Source organism: Podarcis vaucheri, assembly GCF_965113315.1.
Source record: "Podarcis vaucheri genome assembly, chromosome: 2".
NCBI classification, from domain to species: Eukaryota; Metazoa; Chordata; class Lepidosauria; order Squamata; family Lacertidae; genus Podarcis; species Podarcis vaucheri.
The window spans coordinates 102,235,786-102,254,777 of NC_138760.1; the positions used below are offsets into that span (position 1 = coordinate 102,235,786).

Below are 18,992 nucleotides of genomic sequence, written 5' to 3' on the forward strand. Positions count from 1 at the left end.
TGTGTTGGTTGCATTCTCAAACGATACCTTTTTAGGTATCCTGATAAGAGCACCCAAAGGGGGTGCCTAAAGATTGCCATGTGTACAGTGGTAAAGCTACAAATGAGCTTCTAACTCCTCTCCAATATTAAGCTTATATTAGGCTTATATGAGGGATGCGGGTGGCACTGGGTGTAAACCACTGAGCCTTGGGCTTGCCAATCGGAAGGTCGGTGGTTCGAATCCCCGCGGCGGGGTGAGCTCCTGTTGCTTGGTCCCAGCTCCTGCCAACCTAGCAGCTTGAAAGCAAGCACAAGTAGATAAATAGGTACCGCTCTGGCGGGAAGGTAAACAGCATTTCCATGCGCTGCTCTGGTTTTGCCAGAAGTGGCTTAGTCATGCTGGCCACATGACCCTGAAAAACTGTCTGCGGACAAATGTCGGCTCCCTCGGAGATGAGCGCTGCAGCCCCAGAGTTGTTTGCGACTGGACTTAACTGTCAGGGATCCTTTACCTTTACCTTTTAGGTTTATATGAGCTTATTTCCTTATTTTATTTGTTTAGCATGTACAGTACAAACAGGATTTACAGAAACTCTTTTGCCCAGGATTTTAGGGATAATTGTAAATACAGATTCCCAACTAGGTGTTGTCTCACGTGAAGGAGTACTAGGAAACTTAAGGCCAGCAGTGCCTAGTAAAACTAACAAAGCAAAGCTTGCCCTTTCAGCTACCAGTAATTCTGAATTATGTGCATTCAAACTATTCCTGTTTACTTTGGGGTTCATGGGAAGTCAGATTACCACTTAATCTAGGTGGATCCTAGAACTGGAAGAGAATGTCATCTAAGCTGTATCCTTTTTTATCTGAATATTTTATTTTTAAAGAAATACTTAAAATATGTCTCCTACACAGTTCTACTAAGCAGACTCACCTGTTTAAATCAGTAATATTTACAATATAACGTGGTTAGGATCAAGTTATAAGGCTGCCTTTTTAAATAAGTATCATTCATTAGGAAAAGGTGAATGTATAGGAGCAACGTCAAAGAACTGGTTGAAGTTGCTTATGTTTCCATTGAAACAGCAAAGGCAGGGTATAAATTGGGTGGGGGAGGGCAACAAAATAATAAAAAGGGTACTGGTTCAGACAATAGAAAGTAGTGTGTATTCTTCAGGGTGCTCTAGTGTCATTCACTTCAATCATTTTTGCTCAAGGAGCACGCTTAAGAGAACTGGCTATGGCCACCCAGATTCTTTGGCGGGAGGGAGAGTTCAAAGCATTGGAAGTTGTATGTAATGTTGTGTGCCTTCTGCAGTTTTGTTTTTTGAGCTACTTAAAATGGGTGTTCAAAATAAATGCCAAACCTGCATATGTGATATTTTGGCATATGTAAGATTCTAATAATGCCAAAAAAACATGTGCCAGTACAGTATTTGAGACATGAAACACTATTTACTGTTTGAATTAGAAAACTATCTCTCATGAAGGAAGATATTCAAAACAGGTATTCTACCAATTTTCTCATAAGCCCATACTTTTCTGTGCTCCTCCTCCATTTAATTCTCTTTTTTTCTCCTCCAGTTTTGTGCTATTTTATTTTCTGCCATGTGAATGTTTTAGTCTATTGTGATGATCTGTCACATGCACCAATTTATCCAGCATTATTTTTCTACATAGATGTAAAAATACGTTTAGCTTGTTTCCTTAGTCATATTTGTATTTCTTATCAGTGGGGCGGGGGAATCTCTTCTGCAGAGTTTTGTCGCTAATGTGAAACATTCATTTATTGAAAATACAAAGACCCATATTAACAAGCACTGTTTGAACCAGGACAGGGGTATTGTTCAAAAAAACAATAATCCGATTTTCTGGGTGTAATATTTGGGCTGCTTTACTCATTCTGGTACTTACATATTTACTTCCTTTTTTGTTTATCCATTTCACTTAATGATTATTATTTTTTTATGTTGTTACAGACATCTCAACAGTGAGCATGCGCTGGATGATAGAAGTACAGCCCAATGTAGAGTGCAAATGCAGGTTGTACAACAGTTAGAGCTGCAGGTAAAGATAATATTTTATATTAATATTTTCCAGTATTAATTGAGTCCGATGAAATGAGTTTTGCTTTGCCCAACTGTAATTTAAAGAAGAGCTTCCATCATTTTCAAAATTTGAAAAGATTGCCATCTTGGATCCCTCTTTATTCATATATAAAGCTGAAAAGAAAATGGAAGTTTGTATGCACTACATTACTCAAAATTATCAGTACAAATTTAATTTATCCTTCAATTTATTCTACACTGTAATTTTTTTTGGGGGGGGTGTATACATTGTATTCCAGTGTGTAGAATTGATGAAAACTTGGAAATGGTTTGTACTGGTTTCCAGACTTGTCCAAGATTGGAATGGAGATTGTCTTACTCATCAAGCTAAACATTCGTTTCTTTACATTTCATTACACACACACACACACACACACACATTTCACAACTTAGAAATATATGAATTCCTCTACTATTGGAAAAAAAGATTTGTTTTTGCATATAACGTATTAAGGATTTATTAAGGGAGTGAATTTATAGCGTATAAAGATGTGCAACTACAGTATGGTTATCACTGCTTTTTAAGTGTATTTAAAAATCCTTCCAAGCCTTCCAAGTCTATGCCTTATTGCTCTTTGTGGATTGACTTTCTTTGTGTGCAAGAGAGTAGGCAAAAGGTTAGCCAAAGAAGACAAATTAAAAACAATGTTGTACATTCTATAGTTACCATTCAAAAAAAAAATCCATCCTATTTTGTATGCAAGATGGTAATGTAGAGATATATGGAAAGCCGTGGGCTAAGTGCAGAAGATAATTACATTTGGAATTTTACTGAGTTAGTCATTTACAGCTTCAAATAGTTATAGAGAAAAATCAGCAAAAACACACTTAAAACTTTTTGTTGTTACTTTTCCCAGATAACCATGACTTGTATTTTTTAAAATTCCCTTTTATCTTCTTATCTCACAAATTAGAATTCTTTTGTCCAGATATCCTTCTAAATTTTACTTTCTGCAAAACCATGGTCATGACGCCCTCTTATTAGTATTAACAATATTTTAATACAACTTCTTTTAGAAAATCAAACACAGCAGGAATGATAAACTTCAGCAAGATGTATTTTATGAAAAATGTTACGTAGTTAGGAACAGGTTTTCCTTGCTGGCTGCAAAAATAATGGAATTTAAACTGGTAAGCTCAGAGGAGGTCCATCTATCAGGAAAATATTACCTGTATATTACAACTTGAGAAAGGTGAATTTCCTGTCTTTTTTAAAAAAATGTATGTGTGTGTGTGTGTGTGTGTGTGTGTGTAGATATAGGTATTTCAGTAATAGAATAGCTGGAAGTTTAGCAAGAAAGGGCTTCACAATTGAAAGCACTCAAAATATCAGGCCTGCCTTAGGTAGATGGTTCCCTAAATTAGCAGCCTTGTAGGTCATTTATAGGGGACGCGGGTGGCGCTGTGGGTAAAACCTAGGACTTGCCGATCGTATGGTCGGCGGTTCGAATCCCCGCAGCGGGGTGAGCTCCCGTCGTTCGGTCCCAACTCCTGCCCACCTAGCAGTTCGAAAGCACCCCTAAGTGCAAGTAGATAAATAGGTACCGCTTTATAGCGGGAACGTAAACGGCATTTCCGTGTGCTGCGATGGTGCTGGCTCGCCAGAGCAGCTTCGTCACGCTGGCCACGTGACCCGGAAGTGTCTGCGGACAGCGCTGGCTCCCGGCCTCTTAAGCGAGATGAGCGCGCAACCCTAGAGTCGGACACGACTGGCCCGTACGGGCAGGGGTACCTTTACCTTAGGTCATTTATTCCCAGGATAGTAAACAGGGAGTTCTTAGGAGCAGGCCTCAGGCTCAACCAGACTTCTCACTATATCTAGATATGAACAAATGTAGGATTTCTGGTCCAGTTGTTGATTCCTTCCTGCTGTCCAGACAAAGGAGGGAATTGCTGAGCTTATGGCCCACTCCTTTTTCCTGCTCCTTCCCTGGGTTTCATCCTCAGGAGACAATAACTACTGAGGATTTAGATGACACACTGGACCAGTTCCTATGCTATTAATCTCTTACTTATCCCTATTTGATGCCAATATGATACAGAGATCTCCCTATAAAGTCTGGAGTAGTGATATTTACTAGGGACAGTGTGGGGAAATTCAACTTGGTTCACATTTTGATGTGATTCTCTGTAATCTGCACTTCCTGCAAATAAGTATACGAAACAAAACACAGTTTTGCTTCAAAATGTGCTAACAAAAATGTGTATTGTTGGGGAAATGTGAAAACAATTTTGTGTGTGTGTGTGTGTGTGTGTGTGAAATAGTATTGAGTATCAAAAGACTGAATTCCACAGTGAGATACCGCCTACAGTCAGGTGAAAAGATCTGGCTCCCCATCCATTTCTTCCCCTCTGCACCCTGTGAAAAAAACAAATACTTTGGCAGGGAATTGATAGCAAAGCTTGTTAGTGGTCTCTGGCTCTTGCTCATAAGTCCTGGAAGACCTCCACTTCTGACATCAAAACAGTGTAGGGACATAATGAAAAAGGTAATAGCAATGGATGGACTGGATGGACCAATCTGTCAATTTCCTTCAGTTCACCAAATTTCTGTGTTAGTTTGTTTAAAGAAGAAGAAGAAGAAGAAGAAGAAGAAGAAGAAGAAGAAGAAAGTCCCTTGTAAAAATTCATAGTTTTGGTGCCCATTTTTTGCAATGCATTTTTAATGTACTATTTGTGTAAAGTGTTGGTGGAGTTAGTACGACAGCATAACCTGTCCCACATTCCAGGTTGGCTGCTTCCACACAAATCTGGCATTCCTGCATGCACAATTACCGTACTTTTCCGTGTGGAAGACTATGTTTTTTTACTCTAAAATAATGTTCGAAATAGGGACGCGGGTGGCGCTGTGGGTTAAACCACAGAGCCTAGGGCTTGCCGATCAGAAGGTCGGTGGTCTGAATCCCCGCAATGGGGTGAGCTCCCATTGCTCGGTCTCAGCTCCTGCCCACCTAGCAGTTCGAAAGCACGTCAAAGTACAAGTAGATAGATAGGTACCGCTCAGGCGGGAAGGTAAACAGTGTTTCCATGCGCTGCTCTGGTTCACTAGAAGCGGCTTAGACATGCTGGCCACATGACCCGGAAGCTGTACGCCTGCTCCCTCAGCCAGTAAAGTGAGATGAGCGCCGCAACCCCAGAGTCTGTCACGACTGGACCTAATGGTCAGGGGTCCCTTTACCTTTACTAATGTTCGAAATCTGGGCTCATCTTATACACGGATAGTAACACCCCCAATTTCCCCCAAAATAGGGAGCGTCTTATACATGGGGGTGCCTTATAGACGGAAAAATGCGGTATATAGGCTCTTCCTTGAGAATTGCTACCAAGATCACACTGCCTGTCATGATGATGATCATACCACTAGAACAGCACTATGATATAAAGTTTTGTGTTACATAAAGCCAGTGTGGTGTAGTTCTTAGAGTGTTGGACTAGAGCCATGAAGCTCAACGGATGACCACCGGTCAGTCACTCATCACAGCTGACGTACCTCACAGGGTTGTTGTAAGGATAAGATGGGAAACAGAACTGTTAAACCCACTTTGAGTTCTTTGGAGGAAATGTGGGATATAAATATAATTTTAAAATAAATAGACGTGGGGCTCCAAGCTGTCGTTAGTTTAGCTGTTGCCTTAAGCAACAAAAACTTGGGTTGATTAATTGGTGACTAAAATTGATTGGTGGAGCTGCAATTTCATATGTATTCAGGCTATCTTCGTTGCAGTATGTTTAAGTAATAGGGCATGGGAAAGGAAAATATTAAAGATGGTCTTTCCTCTAAGCAATGAGTGGTAATAGTTGTGTAAATTGCAAGTGATTTCACACTTCTAGCAGTACTTAAAGCAATACCTATATCAAAAATCTAGTTACATAAGTTAAATGTTTGATTTAATTTAAATGTAAGTGCATTTCTTTATTTCTCAATTGTAATTGCACTTATAGGCTGCCGTTCCTCCAAGGCAGTTCACAGTTTTGAAATACCAAAACAAATAAAGGATATAAAGTGTATAGCTTCTCTTTTGGAGTGGTGGGGGAGGGGAGGGAGAAGAAAGCCACCCATCTATAGCAGGCCTTGATCTTATCGTTGCCTTCATACGTCTCACCTTCCTTCCCACAGGGTGGGTGAGGAGAGGACAATCCAGCTGGGGCAGGACCTTACGTCATCGTTGCCTGCCTCAATTGCTAGCCTTTACATTAATCTACTAACTTTATTCTTTGAGGGGTATTTTACAGTCAAGCAGTGTATTGTTCAATCAATCAGTTGTGATTAATCAACTAAATATTCTTTAAGCAGTTGACAGGACTAGGGGGCTTCTTTTGGGGTTGCACATTTGAAATATTGGTGTGGCCACCACTGGTATCCAGCTGTTCAGTTATCTGGAAAGTTCTATTTCAGTGTTTTCCAAAGACTTCTATGCAAAACCTCACTTTGGGAGATAATGTGCCTCTGACAGGTTCCTGCTTGTGGAAAATGCTCCTATACTTTTGGGTTAGCCGTCACACGTTACAGTTTCAGGCCTGAGTGTGAATGGTTTCCCACGGCTTAAAAATCTTAACGTGAGGAGTGATCCCAAAATACATGTAAAGCCAAAATTAATGAACTGATTAAAGTGAATCAAATTGTGAGTACAGATAAATGGTCAGCCAGAACATTTCCATCATTAGAAACCTTTGTGAACAGATATACAGTTGTACCTCGGAAGTCGAACAGAATCCGTCCCGGAAGTCCGTTCAACTTCCTAAATGTTCAGAAACCAAAGCATAGCTTCTGATTGGTTACAGGAAGTTCCTGCAGCCAATTGGAAGCCCCATCAGATGTTCGGCTTCCAAAAATAGTTCGCAAACCGGAACAGTCACTTCTGGGGTTGTGGCGTTCGGAGCCAAAATGTTCGAGAACTAAGCTGTTTGACTTCCAAGGTATGACTGTATGTCCCATTAGTTCAGGAATGGAGAACTTGTAGCCTTCCAGATGTTGTTGGACTGCAACACCCATTATCCTTGGCCATGCCAGTTGAGGCTGATGGGAATTTGAGGTGAGCAATGTCTGGAGCTTTCCCATCCCTGTATTAATTCATAGCAAGTGCTGACCATAGTCTGTAGTAGATTTGACTTAACTGATCTCAAGTTAGCCCTTTGACTCCTGAGATTATGTCTGCTTGCATTGTCTGCAAAACAGGTAGAGCAAAAGGAGCATTGATTGACTCCTGTGAACTCTCCAGGAAATGCAAGTAGAAAATAAATGTCATGTTAATAATATTGTACTTCCCGGCCCTGAACACCTGAGACCCCCAACTTGCACACTTGGAGTTTTACCTCTTATGTTCTCTGCAGCGCTTCCATCTCCAAATGAAAGAAGAATTTAAACTGTAGTTTATTATTCATCCTTGGGTATGATTCTCACAAAAATATAGATTTAAAACCCCTTGTGCTATATTTTGCCTTTTCTCTGTTAGCTCTGCTAGATTGGAGCCCTTGAAAGATAACAGAGTTCCCAATTCCTACAGAAGAGCTGTGTTAGTCTGTGCAGCAAAAACAATGTAACATTTTGTAGGATCTTAAAAACCAGCACGATTTAATAGGCACAAGCTTTCATGGACTAGACTCCATGTCATCAAATGCATGCAAGTCACTGCTTCATTAAAATTTCTGATGGTGACACTGCAAAGAACAACCTTCCTCCATATATACATAGGAAACGAGCTTATACCAAGTCAGACTTTTTAAAATCTCAGGTGCTGTTGTCTGTTCAGACTGGCAGTAGCGCTTCAGAGTATGTAGCAGAAATATTTCCTATCACCTGCTACCTGATGCTCTTAACTGGAAATGTCAGGGGTTAAATCACCTGTATGCAAGACCTGTGCTCTAGGCATCTCAAGGCAGGGATGAAAGACCCTTCTTTCGAACACTGGAGGGCTGCTGAACAGTGTCAATAATGCTTAACAAGATGGACCAATAGTCTGACTTAGTGGCTTCAATCGCACATAATGCTAAACTGTGGTTCAGTCCTAACAGCCTTTGACACTCATGCCCTCTTTTCCTGCTACTACACAACCAGGAAGCAGAGCTTCGGCAGAGTTTAGGTTCTATTTCAATAAGGCTTGTTATCACAGGTGAACCAGGGATTGTGCTGGAACAAGTTAGTGTACCAGGCCATCTTCATAATAAACCATGCCTGTTTTGAAACTTAACAGTGTTTGTTTTGATTCTTCGGAGGCTCCCATTGATCATTGCAGCACATGCAAGCAGTGCCAGATTTACGTATGAGCTAAACAAGCTATAGCTTAGGGCCCCACTCTCTTGGGGCCCCCCAAAAAATTAAAGGAAAAAACCTGGATGTACATTTCCAAAATAGAAGATAAAAAATAAAATAAAATAAAACCTACATACAGCAAGTGTTTTGTGTTGTGTAGGCTCCTATGATGTAAGTAATGGGCCTCGGCTGCTAGCCTGCTCAGTAAAATATTACTGGTTAGCTCATTGCTATATATAGGATGCCTACATTCTGCATGGACTGTTATGTGCAAATGGCTTTACCGTAAATTACCATATAGCAGATATTCAACACAAAAAACAGCGACAATTTGTTGACAAAGGACAACTGGACATATAAAGGGCCCCATTACCTTCAGGCGCTTAGGGCCTCATCAAACCTGTGTTCCTAAAGAGGTCTGCATTCACAACTCCATCACTCATGGCAGAAGGCAGGAGCAGCCTGGAGCTGGCTCACATCAGGCACGGAGACATCAAGTGAAAACAGTGAGGCAAGATTGGGATCCAGGTGTTTCCACCTGTCTGCACATTCAGTGGGTGGAACAGCGAGCTCTGCACTCTTGGGGTGACACTCTCGTAAATTGTCCCACGCGGCTAGGTGGAGGGACACCTTAGCTCAGTCCGGAGCCTAGCACTAAGGGGGGTTGGATTGCAGCCTAAGCTGTGTTCATAACTTACATAAGGTTGAGGGCTTTTCCACACATAATACGTGATTTTCTCCTTCTTTGTGGAATTGATCCTTAAACAGTAAATGAGAGTGTGTCAAACAAGAAACCCTGTTTGCTATAAGAAAAATGTGTCTCTTCCATTGTGGTTGTTTGCACTTTTGAGAGAACCACTGCGGAACTGCTTACTAGCAGTATGTAATCATCATGGAATAGGCTTGTGCACAGTATGTAGTATACAGAAAACAATGTACACAGTGGTGAAAATTTCTCAAAGACGTAATTCATAACACAGATAGCCCTGAAAGTGGCCCTCTGGTTTACCATTTAGTCACAAGTTACAAGTGCACCCCCCCCTCCACAAAATACCATTAGCAGCCACAACTTCCAGACCTTAGGAGCCCTTTATGGTGCCATGCTGATGACAGCTTACTCACATCCATGGCTTCACAAGCCCTTGCGACTTCTTCTGGATGATCTAACTGAATAGACAGGAGTTGCTAATGGAGTTAAGGGTTTATATTAGTATTGCTTTTTGACCCGCAGAAAAGCAGCCCAAAGAATCCTTTCATTCTTTGTTTTATGTTTTTGTCTTGAAACCAGAAGTCTTTCAAATGTTTCACTTACAGAGTCCTGCCCTTGCTCTAAATATCTGATTATCTGTCTTGTTCATTTCCATGGCTCCTGAAATTTATTCTGTATAGTCCTATACCCCCTTTCCTGAGAGGAATCCCTATTCAAAACATTGTGACTTACTTCTGAGTAAGGCATGTATGGGCCTGCACTGGTTAATGTTTTATTTGTTTTAGCTCTATGTGTTTTAGCTATACTGCGTATGTTTGATTTTGCTTTAAAAATGCAAATAGCTTTGAAATCTCTTGAAATGTAATACATAATATTAAAATGAATAAATACACCTGTCCAGATATTTTATAACCTGAGTAGAAAGCTTGGAATACAGGTAATCCAGCAGCCTTTATTGTTGCATAATGCTTCGCTCACAGGCTCTAACCATACATATGTGTATTTTGTGCTTTGAGGTCCATGCACCAGCAAAATAACTTCTTCAAAATTCCATCTCAATTGTCTTTTGAGTTTCAAAACTTTTTTTTTCATGTGAGCAGCCCCCAGTCAGTGCTATAAAGGACAGAACCATAACAATACCCAAAACTGAATGCATCTTGGTGGCCTGAGGCAAATGTGAATAAGAAAGGGGAAGCCTTACTTTCTCTTTTCCCCCTCTTCCACAATTAAAGCTTTCTCCAGTTCCTGTTCTATGCAAGAACAAAAGTTTGGTGCACCTTCAATTTTTCCCCCAAGAGTTGAGAATTACCGGTAGCAGCATTTGTTTCCTTCTCATTGAAGATGCTGGGTAGGGGGCAAAACCATTGGAGCAGTAGGGAATAGTTCCAGAGGGTAGGGAATCTTCTAAGTTTATTTTAAAAGTTTAACCAAAAGAACACACACTTCTTTTACTCAACCACATTTTCCTTTGTGCTTTGCCTCTTGCCCATGAATTGGGACAGGGTTGGTGAGCAAATATGATTCATTAATGTCTTTTAGCTGTCACTGCTGCAATGAACGCACTGGTGCCAGCAGGTCTAGAGCTGCTTCAGTTGAGAGCTAATGCATTTTGCTTCGCAAAAAGCTGATACCCAGCACCTAGAGTTTGGTTACAAACACACACACACACACACAGAGAGAGAGAGAGAGAGAGAGAGCGCACCATATAACATTTCTGAGAAATTAATAAGTTTTTGTTTGTTTGTTCTGGATTCTGTTCACAAAAATAACTTATGCCATTTTTCTTTCCTGTTTAGCTTTCAAAAGACAAAGAGCGCCTGCAAGCTATGATGACACACCTACATGTAAAGTCAACTGAACCAAAAGCTACACCTCAGCCTGTAAGTATCTGCACTGACAGAATAAAGCTTCACAACAGCCTCTTTTCCCACCAGAGAGCATAAAAGACATGCGGGCTACTTTAAAATACCCATCTGAGTGAAGACATGCACATTCTTCTCCTTTTTTGCGCCCTCCCCTGTGCACATCGTGTGCTGTCCTCAGAACTTGTGCGAAGGGTTTGCGGGAAATCCCCAAGCAGATTGGGGGGGGGCAGGGGAGGAGGAGAGGGGGAACAATGCTCTGCTGTGCAAGGAGAAATCCTTGCACTAACAAAATGTTCTACTTAGTGCCACGCTGAATACAGCCCTAAGTGTTTTATGTGTATTTGATTTGATTTTGCAAAAAGTAAGCCAACAAGTCTATTCATTTACCTGCGAACTCAGCTGTACTTTAAAGAGTAGACTTTAAAGTTATGCTTCAACTGTTTTAGGAATGACTGTCTACTCAGAAATAAGTACAATGAGAACTCCCAGTAAGTCTGTTTAGGACTGAAGCATACATTTTAAACTAGCTCAGAGGCTGTTCTCCTAATTTACATGTATAAAATAAATGAAGAGCTCTACCAGGGCAAAATAAATATTATGAGGGATGCAGATAGCATGTACCACAGTACTTGGTCAGCCATCTTATGGAATTCCATCCCCACTTTATAAAAGCCAGATATTTAAGTATGTTATGAACAAACACAAAGTGATGAAGATGATCAGAATCATCTAATATTTATATAGCACCTATCATATTCTAGATAATAAATCCGTTTTGGATTCAAATCATAAGGAATGCTCGAAGGCGTGTGTCATACTCTGTTCAAGAAGGAAATCCTGAACAGTTTGCAAGATTATGAGCAGAAAGCAACACTTGTTGTTTAGTCATTTAGTCGTATCCTACTCTTCGTGACCCCATGGACCAGAGCATGCCAGGTACTCCTGTCTTCCACTGCCTCCCGCAGTTTGGTCAGACTCATGTTTGTAGCTTCGAGAACACTGTCCAACCATCTCTGCCATCCCCTTCTCCTTGTGCCCTCCATCTTTCCCAACATCAGGGTCTTTTCCAGGGTGTCTTCTCTCCTCATGAGGTGGCCAAAGTATTGGAGCCTCAGCTTCAGGATCTGTCCTTCCAGTGAGCACTCAGGGCTGATTTCCTTCAGAATGGAGTGGTTTGATCTTCTTGCAGTCCATGGGACTCTCAAGAGTCTCCTCCAGCAACATTACCCATCTCTTTTTTAGGTGTGTCTCTTCCCTATAGCGAGATAATTCATCTCCTAAAAGCATAGCCTAGAATAACTCTAAAAAGTTGCACAGGAAAAATGTGGAGAATATGAGATAATGGTGAACAGCACAGTAGTTCCTAAACAGGTCCTACTGAAGTACGTTAAGTCTCTGTGAAGTGTATTGATGGGGGGGGGGAGATTAAGGGATGACATGAGAGGTTTTGAATATGAAAAAGCCTACTATTCCCCTCATTGGTCCCCCCCCCCATCACTGTTCTAGAGCAATTTATTCTCCAGGGAACCTGCAAAATACACATTCCCTTCTAGGAAAACAGAGGTGCAGGGTGCTTATATATTTTTTATGTTCTCTATTTCAATAATGTGTTCTGTTTCAGACATTAATTTCGGTCCACCAGCTGCTCATAGGCAGGCTACCATATTTGCTGGGCTAATCGTCTTTGACTTGTATTTAGCTAGTCATGTGTTTGTTTTATTTAGACTGGTCAAAAAAGTAAAAAATACAACAAGTAAACCAATATTTGACTATTGTGCTGTATCACTGCATATTGTTTACAATCTGCATATTGATTAAAGTTGACTATAGATCATCAATAATCAATTAATATTTGCATAATTCAGAATAAAATCAAATGCAGTGTACCTTTAAATCTTACAGATTTTAAAATCATAAGGCAAATCACTGCCTTGGTTTATCACATGAAGCAATTAGGAATTTTAAGATATTTTAATTAATGGAGTAAAATTAAAGTATCTTGCATTTAAGATGTTTGCTTATCGAAATTTTTGAATGTGAACTCCGATTCTGACTGATGAACTAATTTTTTAACATAAGATCAAACATTTCATTAGAATCCCTGATCCCTTTCACTCTCTTGATCCATCTTATTAAAGGATTTTCTGCAGAGTAGATTCTTATAGAGTGATGCAAAGAGCATAATGGTACTCTAAGTATAATGCACAGTTAAGATATGCTTTCTTCTTACGTGCAGCTTTCCTGTAATCCCCTATTCTAAAAACAAACAAACACTAAACAATATGCATATGATAAAAAGAGAATTGCTTGGAGAAGCTTAGTTGGAGAGCTCCATCTCTCATTGGTAAGAACCTTGTTTCTTAATATCTGGAGCTCCTACGACAACTGTGTTAATATGAAATAATGAGTTTGCTCTCTTCTCTTGGACCCATAATCAAACAGCCACCCCCCTTCTCTACAAGGTGGTAGCACTCTAGAAATGAATTCAAGTAACATGTAGGTTACCTCTGCCCAATTGAGCACATACCCCTGGCCCACACTAAATACCAGCTTTATAATTACACTGCTAAAGCTTTGTATGACTTTGTGGAAAGGTACTTCAAGGCTTCTTATAGTGGACATGTGGACAAGCGTCATCCACGCAATAGGGATTATAATCTATAGGAAGTTAATGCATAATGTTCAGACATCTGACCAGTATCCGGCTGCTGAAAATCTGGGAACTTTTGACCGTGAGCTCCAGCTGTACCAGTTGGGGATGCCATGATAAGTACTGCAACACAGCTAATAAACAGGAAAAAGCAGTAGGAAAAAGAAAAAAACTGATCTAGGCAATGTGGGAGGGAGGATGCACTTTCTTGATTAGTATTAAAAATGTTTTACATTCTGGAAAATTATAGCTTTGATGGGGACCTCCTACTAAATTTATTTTTAACTGCTCTATTGAAAATTCTGTACCACTAGTCAACATTATCTCTCAGTTGCTCAGCACAGTGTTTCTCTATTAAAAGAAATAGGCATGAATATTTTTGACTGAAAAATTAATAGCTTTTGAATTCATACACAGCAGGTTTTCTTTTCCAAAGAAGTCCAATATCGCTGCACAGCACTTGTATAACCATTTATTTAGAGTCCAAGTCAAACCTTTGACAGCTAGAGCAGTGTTACAAGCCAACATAAAGAACTCCAAGATGTAAACCAACAATAGGCAGTCTGTGTGAGGTTTGCCATTGTCAAATACATAGATTGTTTGGATTAGTTTATGTAAATGTACTGTTGTATTACCCTTTGGGGGGAAAAAAAGATCACATTTGTGTATGAAAAGTGGTTTCGTTCACAGGCAGCATTATAAATTCCTTATCCTTTAACTTACATGTTAGAAGTAAAAATTGGTGCCTGACAGGCCTATATTGTGTGACACTCTGTTGTTGGATTGAAACAGCCTTCTTTTCATTTATTGAAATATAGAAAATTTTATTATAGATACCATCAGATAAATCAGAAATTATTAAAATATGTATAGGTGAAGCATTCGAAAATTAATTATAAAATGTAGGAATATAGTGTTTTGCATATTGTGCTTTCCCTGTGAGGGGGGGAAATAGCAAAGGCATCACAGAGTCTAGGCTAGACCTCACTCCTTTTAACTCAGCAGGATAGAACTTTGACTGGGAGAGATCTGATGACCAATACTGTAATGCGAAGTATTCTCTACACCCAGTAATTAATTTTTCCCTTCTCCCTATGACTGATGCAAGGTGTATGTTAGCTTTAATATCTTTGCATCAGTTCTTACTTTCGCCTTTAAAAATAGGCAAACTTACTAATAAAACACGGATGTAAAATTGCGGCTGAGTGGGGCTTGTAATACTTGCATTAAAAATTCACCATCAGCTAAAAATTGAGGATCTGGCTGCACAATATGAGCTTTAGCTGTCTATTATTTGGTTGCCATAGGTGTTTCTCGTTAGTCAAGTGCTTTGGTCTTGACTAGGTACATAAATTAGCACCATATTTTGCTGAACTCTTTGATCAGTTCCCAGTGCTACACAATGAATCAGGAGTCCATCCAACCACAGAGAGCAGCAACTTGTCAGATATAATCACAGGGAGAAGCATGTATGAGATTATCTCCTCAAAATAAGCAATCTCTTTGCAGCGTGTTGGGAGTGCTTGCACATTCCTCAGCTCTTATATATCAGCCACATGCTTAAGGTCCTGCAGAAGTGAGCATAATTCCAATAAGTGCGTATTGAAAGAAATCCCTTTATAAACAGCTTTCAAATGTGGTGGGTGTGGGTGGAGTGTACACACAAGGTGTTTGCCAGGATGCAAAAAGAAGGCACTCTCGTTAAGAAAAATATGGGTTAGGCGAGTGAGCAAGTGAGCAGGTATACCGTGAGGACCGAACTATATAGGTATGCCTGCGGAGGAGGAAAGCAAAGCCAAACTTACCCTGAACTGGGTGAAAATTGTAACAGGCAGTCAACTGTATTTTCCAAAACTTATCTCTGAAATCCCCATTTGCTTGTGGAATTCACAGTCAGTGGATGGTGTGAAATGATAGCTCTTTTCATGTCTTTAGGACCATGGTGAGAGAAGCCTTCTTCCTGATCTCTTCTACACAGCCCACCTTGTGTTCATAACCTGACTGGGTCAGGAGGTGAAAACTGTATTCTTTTCCACTTTTTGTTGTGTTGATTGACTAGGCGGGAGTTCCGTGAACCTTAAGGCACTCCAAGACCCTCGTAGTCTTGCATACCTCTGTTTTCTGTTAGTCTGCTGGTTCTTCTGAGACTTGGGAGTGAAGGAGCGTGTCCTCAGATGAACTGTCAATCTTTGCTTTGCTTTAGAGGGGAAAGCTCAAACAATCTATTCCATGATTTAGGGAAGCCCATCTTAAGATATCTGCTTTTCTAGTCACTCCTGTTGTGTGAGGCATTCCAAGAGTAGAAGTGGCTGGAGAATACCTGTCCCTGTGCTCAAGGCACACATCAAAAGGTGGCTGTGCTTTCTGTTACATCCTACTGTTGACCTGTATTGTCAAAAGAAATATTACAGCAGTTCACATCACTATTTTTTATTTTAGTGTTTGAAATAAAATTTAACTGAATATTCCATTATCCAGTATTCTCTTAATCTGTCTGACGTTTTTGTTTATGGCAGAACTTGGAAGCATTGATATTCTAATGCATTGATATGCTTAATGCAATAGTTGTTCCATTATTTTCATTCATGCATGAGGTTCAGATGACAGAGGGAAACCAAGGCACAGTGTGCTTTTCGATGGCACTTTCATAGCTATAAATTGCGCCTCGGGAAAGAGAGAAGGAATACATTCTTCTTTCGTTGGCTCAAAAGTGTTTTTTGCATACCTGGCAGTACATCCGTCTTTATAGAGCTGACATAACTGTTGGCTATTTTTTATGTATTTTCCTTTACCCTAACCACAGCAATTAGGATTGTTTTGAAATCCTGTTTTTAGCAACTGTAAAAACAAAGCATTAAAAAAATAGCCTTTTAACTGTGAGGTAATGACTGAGCATTTTAGCTGCTGTAGCTGTATTTTATAGTTTGAAAAATAATGATATGTAGCAATAAAAAGAGATTTGCAAATGCAACACACAAAAGCTGTTTTTATATACTGTTTTTCATTAAGTCCCACTCCTCAACTTGGGTTTCCTTAGTATCCCTGCCAATAACAACACCTGCTAAGTGATTGCTGCCTGCCAAATCCTGTGTTGCGTGCAGATTATATATATATATATATATATATATATATATATATATATATATATATGCTTTCGTATATATATATATATATATATATATATATATATATATATATAGTAAAATTTTCGTAGATGAAGTGTTAAAGCACACTAAATCTAACAGTCCCAACACACATCCACTTTCTGTGGCTTAGCAATTGGTGTCCATCTCTGAAGTCCAATTACAGCAGCTGTTTTAGCCATGATCAGAATGGTAGAATCAGCAGTGGAGAAACTGCTGCCCTAAAGCCCCACAGATGGGCTCAGCATAGCTTGTATGATTTTTTTCCCCTGCTTGAAATCTGCTAGTCCTCTTGGTGTGTTTGCTGCTTTTTTGTCACCGTTTGCATGCATTACCTTAGACCTAATGGAAGCCATTTTAACTATCATTCTTTTGTGTGTGTTTGCATGCGTACAAACGTACATGTGTAAAAAATACTGTTAATGATTTATGCAGCAGTGGTGAGGTACGGTTGGGTAAGACTTATTTTTTATTCCATTTAAGAACATTATTCTTTTTAGAACAAGCAGAAGAAAATTCAGGTTTTTATTATTATATATTTATTTCTGTTCCTCCTTTTTCCCTGACGGGAACACAAGGCAGCTTTCAGAAAAAAATGAGAGCTTTTCTGAGTGGGGGGAGGGGGTTAATGCCTACTTCAAGTTAAATTGCTGCAGGCTTAAAAGTGCAGTGAGAAATTGGCTCTGGTGTTATTTTGTTTGTTAATCCTTTGCGATAAGAAGATCTTGGTCATCTGATTTTAGGGCAGTTCACCCACCTATTATTTTAAAGCCGTTTAGTAGTCAGAGTTGCATTAGAATTGTCTGAAGATATTCCAGAAACTGGTGTATATTCCTGCATTGACTTTGGTTGGTTGTGGTAATTAAACACATTTTTGAATTGTGTAGGGTTGCCGTATTTCAAAAAGTGAAAATCCAGACACAAAAGTTGTTGAGCTTTTTATTGGAAAAGTTGTTGTTGAGCTTTCTTTTCTTTTTGCCAAAGTTGCTGAGCTTTTTTTCTTTCTTTCTTGCAAGATCTTAAAAAAAGAAGAAGTTTTTAAGCTATTTTTACACTTCCGACATGGGTTGCCACATGTCCAGATTTTCCTGGTCATTCTAGTGATTTTCGCCTAGACACCATTTCCGACGGCCGAATCCTGGTTATGTCCAGAAAATTCCAGATGTATGGCAGCCCTAGTGTTGGATCCATCCTTAGGCAGAATACAGAGCCAGCTATTTCTCAGCAGGAGAGAACAGAAATAGTTATTAATTCATAGATATTGTCTGTGTTCAGGTACAAACTCCCAACCATTTCAAGCAGGTTCTGAACCATACACAGTGTCACTTGCTGACAACGCTTACAAGATGGAAACCAATAATGCTCAGTCTGCTTGTTGCTGGGACAAAAACAAGTAGCTAATTGCCATAAATGCCTAGGCAATATAAGCTTGCACTAACATGTCCAAGTTAAGGACCATTCTCTACAATAATAAAGCCTGGTTTCAGATTTGTCTCACTCAAAATAAATTCTACCAGAGTGGAAGCTTTGTGTCCGTCAAATGCCTCTGTGAGCAACTTTTGAAACCAGAGCAGCATGTTTTGAAATAGAAAATGCAAACATTGAGAAATGGCGTGGCATTTCCATCAGGAAAAGAGACCTTCCCAGTACAAACCCTTCCTGATCTTTGCCCTGCATAATCATCTTTGGCTGCTGCAAAGCCAGAGTCTAGATGGGGCTTTTTTCATTGTTAATTGATGATGATATTAAGATTTAATAGTTTGTAATGAAGATTAATATTTTAGATCCCAACAAAAATCAACACAATTCATAGAGTAGTTCTGCTCCAGTTCACAATTAATAACTGAATTTTGAGGCTATGGAAGCAGTGCATTCTCAAGTGTACTCGGTGTAAATTCTCTCTGCTGCTACCCCTTTACATTTTTGGCACAGTGGCTGACCAAGGTTGGCTTCTTGCAAAATGTGAGATGCTATCATCATCGAGCAGAAGTCTGACAAACAAAACTTCTATAGGAAGTGACGAGGTCATAGTTTCATTAACTTGTTGGTTCTGTCTCCCAACCATTGTCGGAGGTGAAACACAATGCTAGGCTAGATTCCTACCTTACACCACCTTCCCCCTCTTCTTCTTCTTCTTCCCTCTCAGATTGCAGTCATGTTTAATTTGGAAACTGGGCTCCTTTGGCAAATTAGCAATTAGAACAATTTTGTGGGAATATGTATATGTGTCATTAGTTTTCCTGCAAATTAATAGCAAGAGCAGAGGTCAGGCAGAAATTTTCCACTTGA

The 18,992-nt window shown here is 39.7% G+C and overlaps 1 protein-coding gene across 16 annotated transcripts in view; it reads left to right on the forward strand.

Annotated features, from left to right (window-relative positions):
* Positions 1 to 18,992, forward strand: part of FOXP1 (forkhead box P1) — a 543,747-nt gene that overhangs the window by 491,424 nt on the left and 33,331 nt on the right. For all 16 annotated transcript variants that reach the window (XR_014216021.1, XM_082209686.1, XM_082209682.1 and 13 more), the window contains 2 exons: positions 1,958 to 2,045; positions 10,842 to 10,925. Coding sequence is in view for 15 of the 16 variants with exons in the window: in XM_082209686.1 (XP_082065812.1) it covers positions 1,958 to 2,045; positions 10,842 to 10,925 (172 nt within the window). In the remaining variant the exon portion in view is untranslated. The remainder of the gene's footprint in view (positions 1 to 1,957; positions 2,046 to 10,841; positions 10,926 to 18,992) is intronic.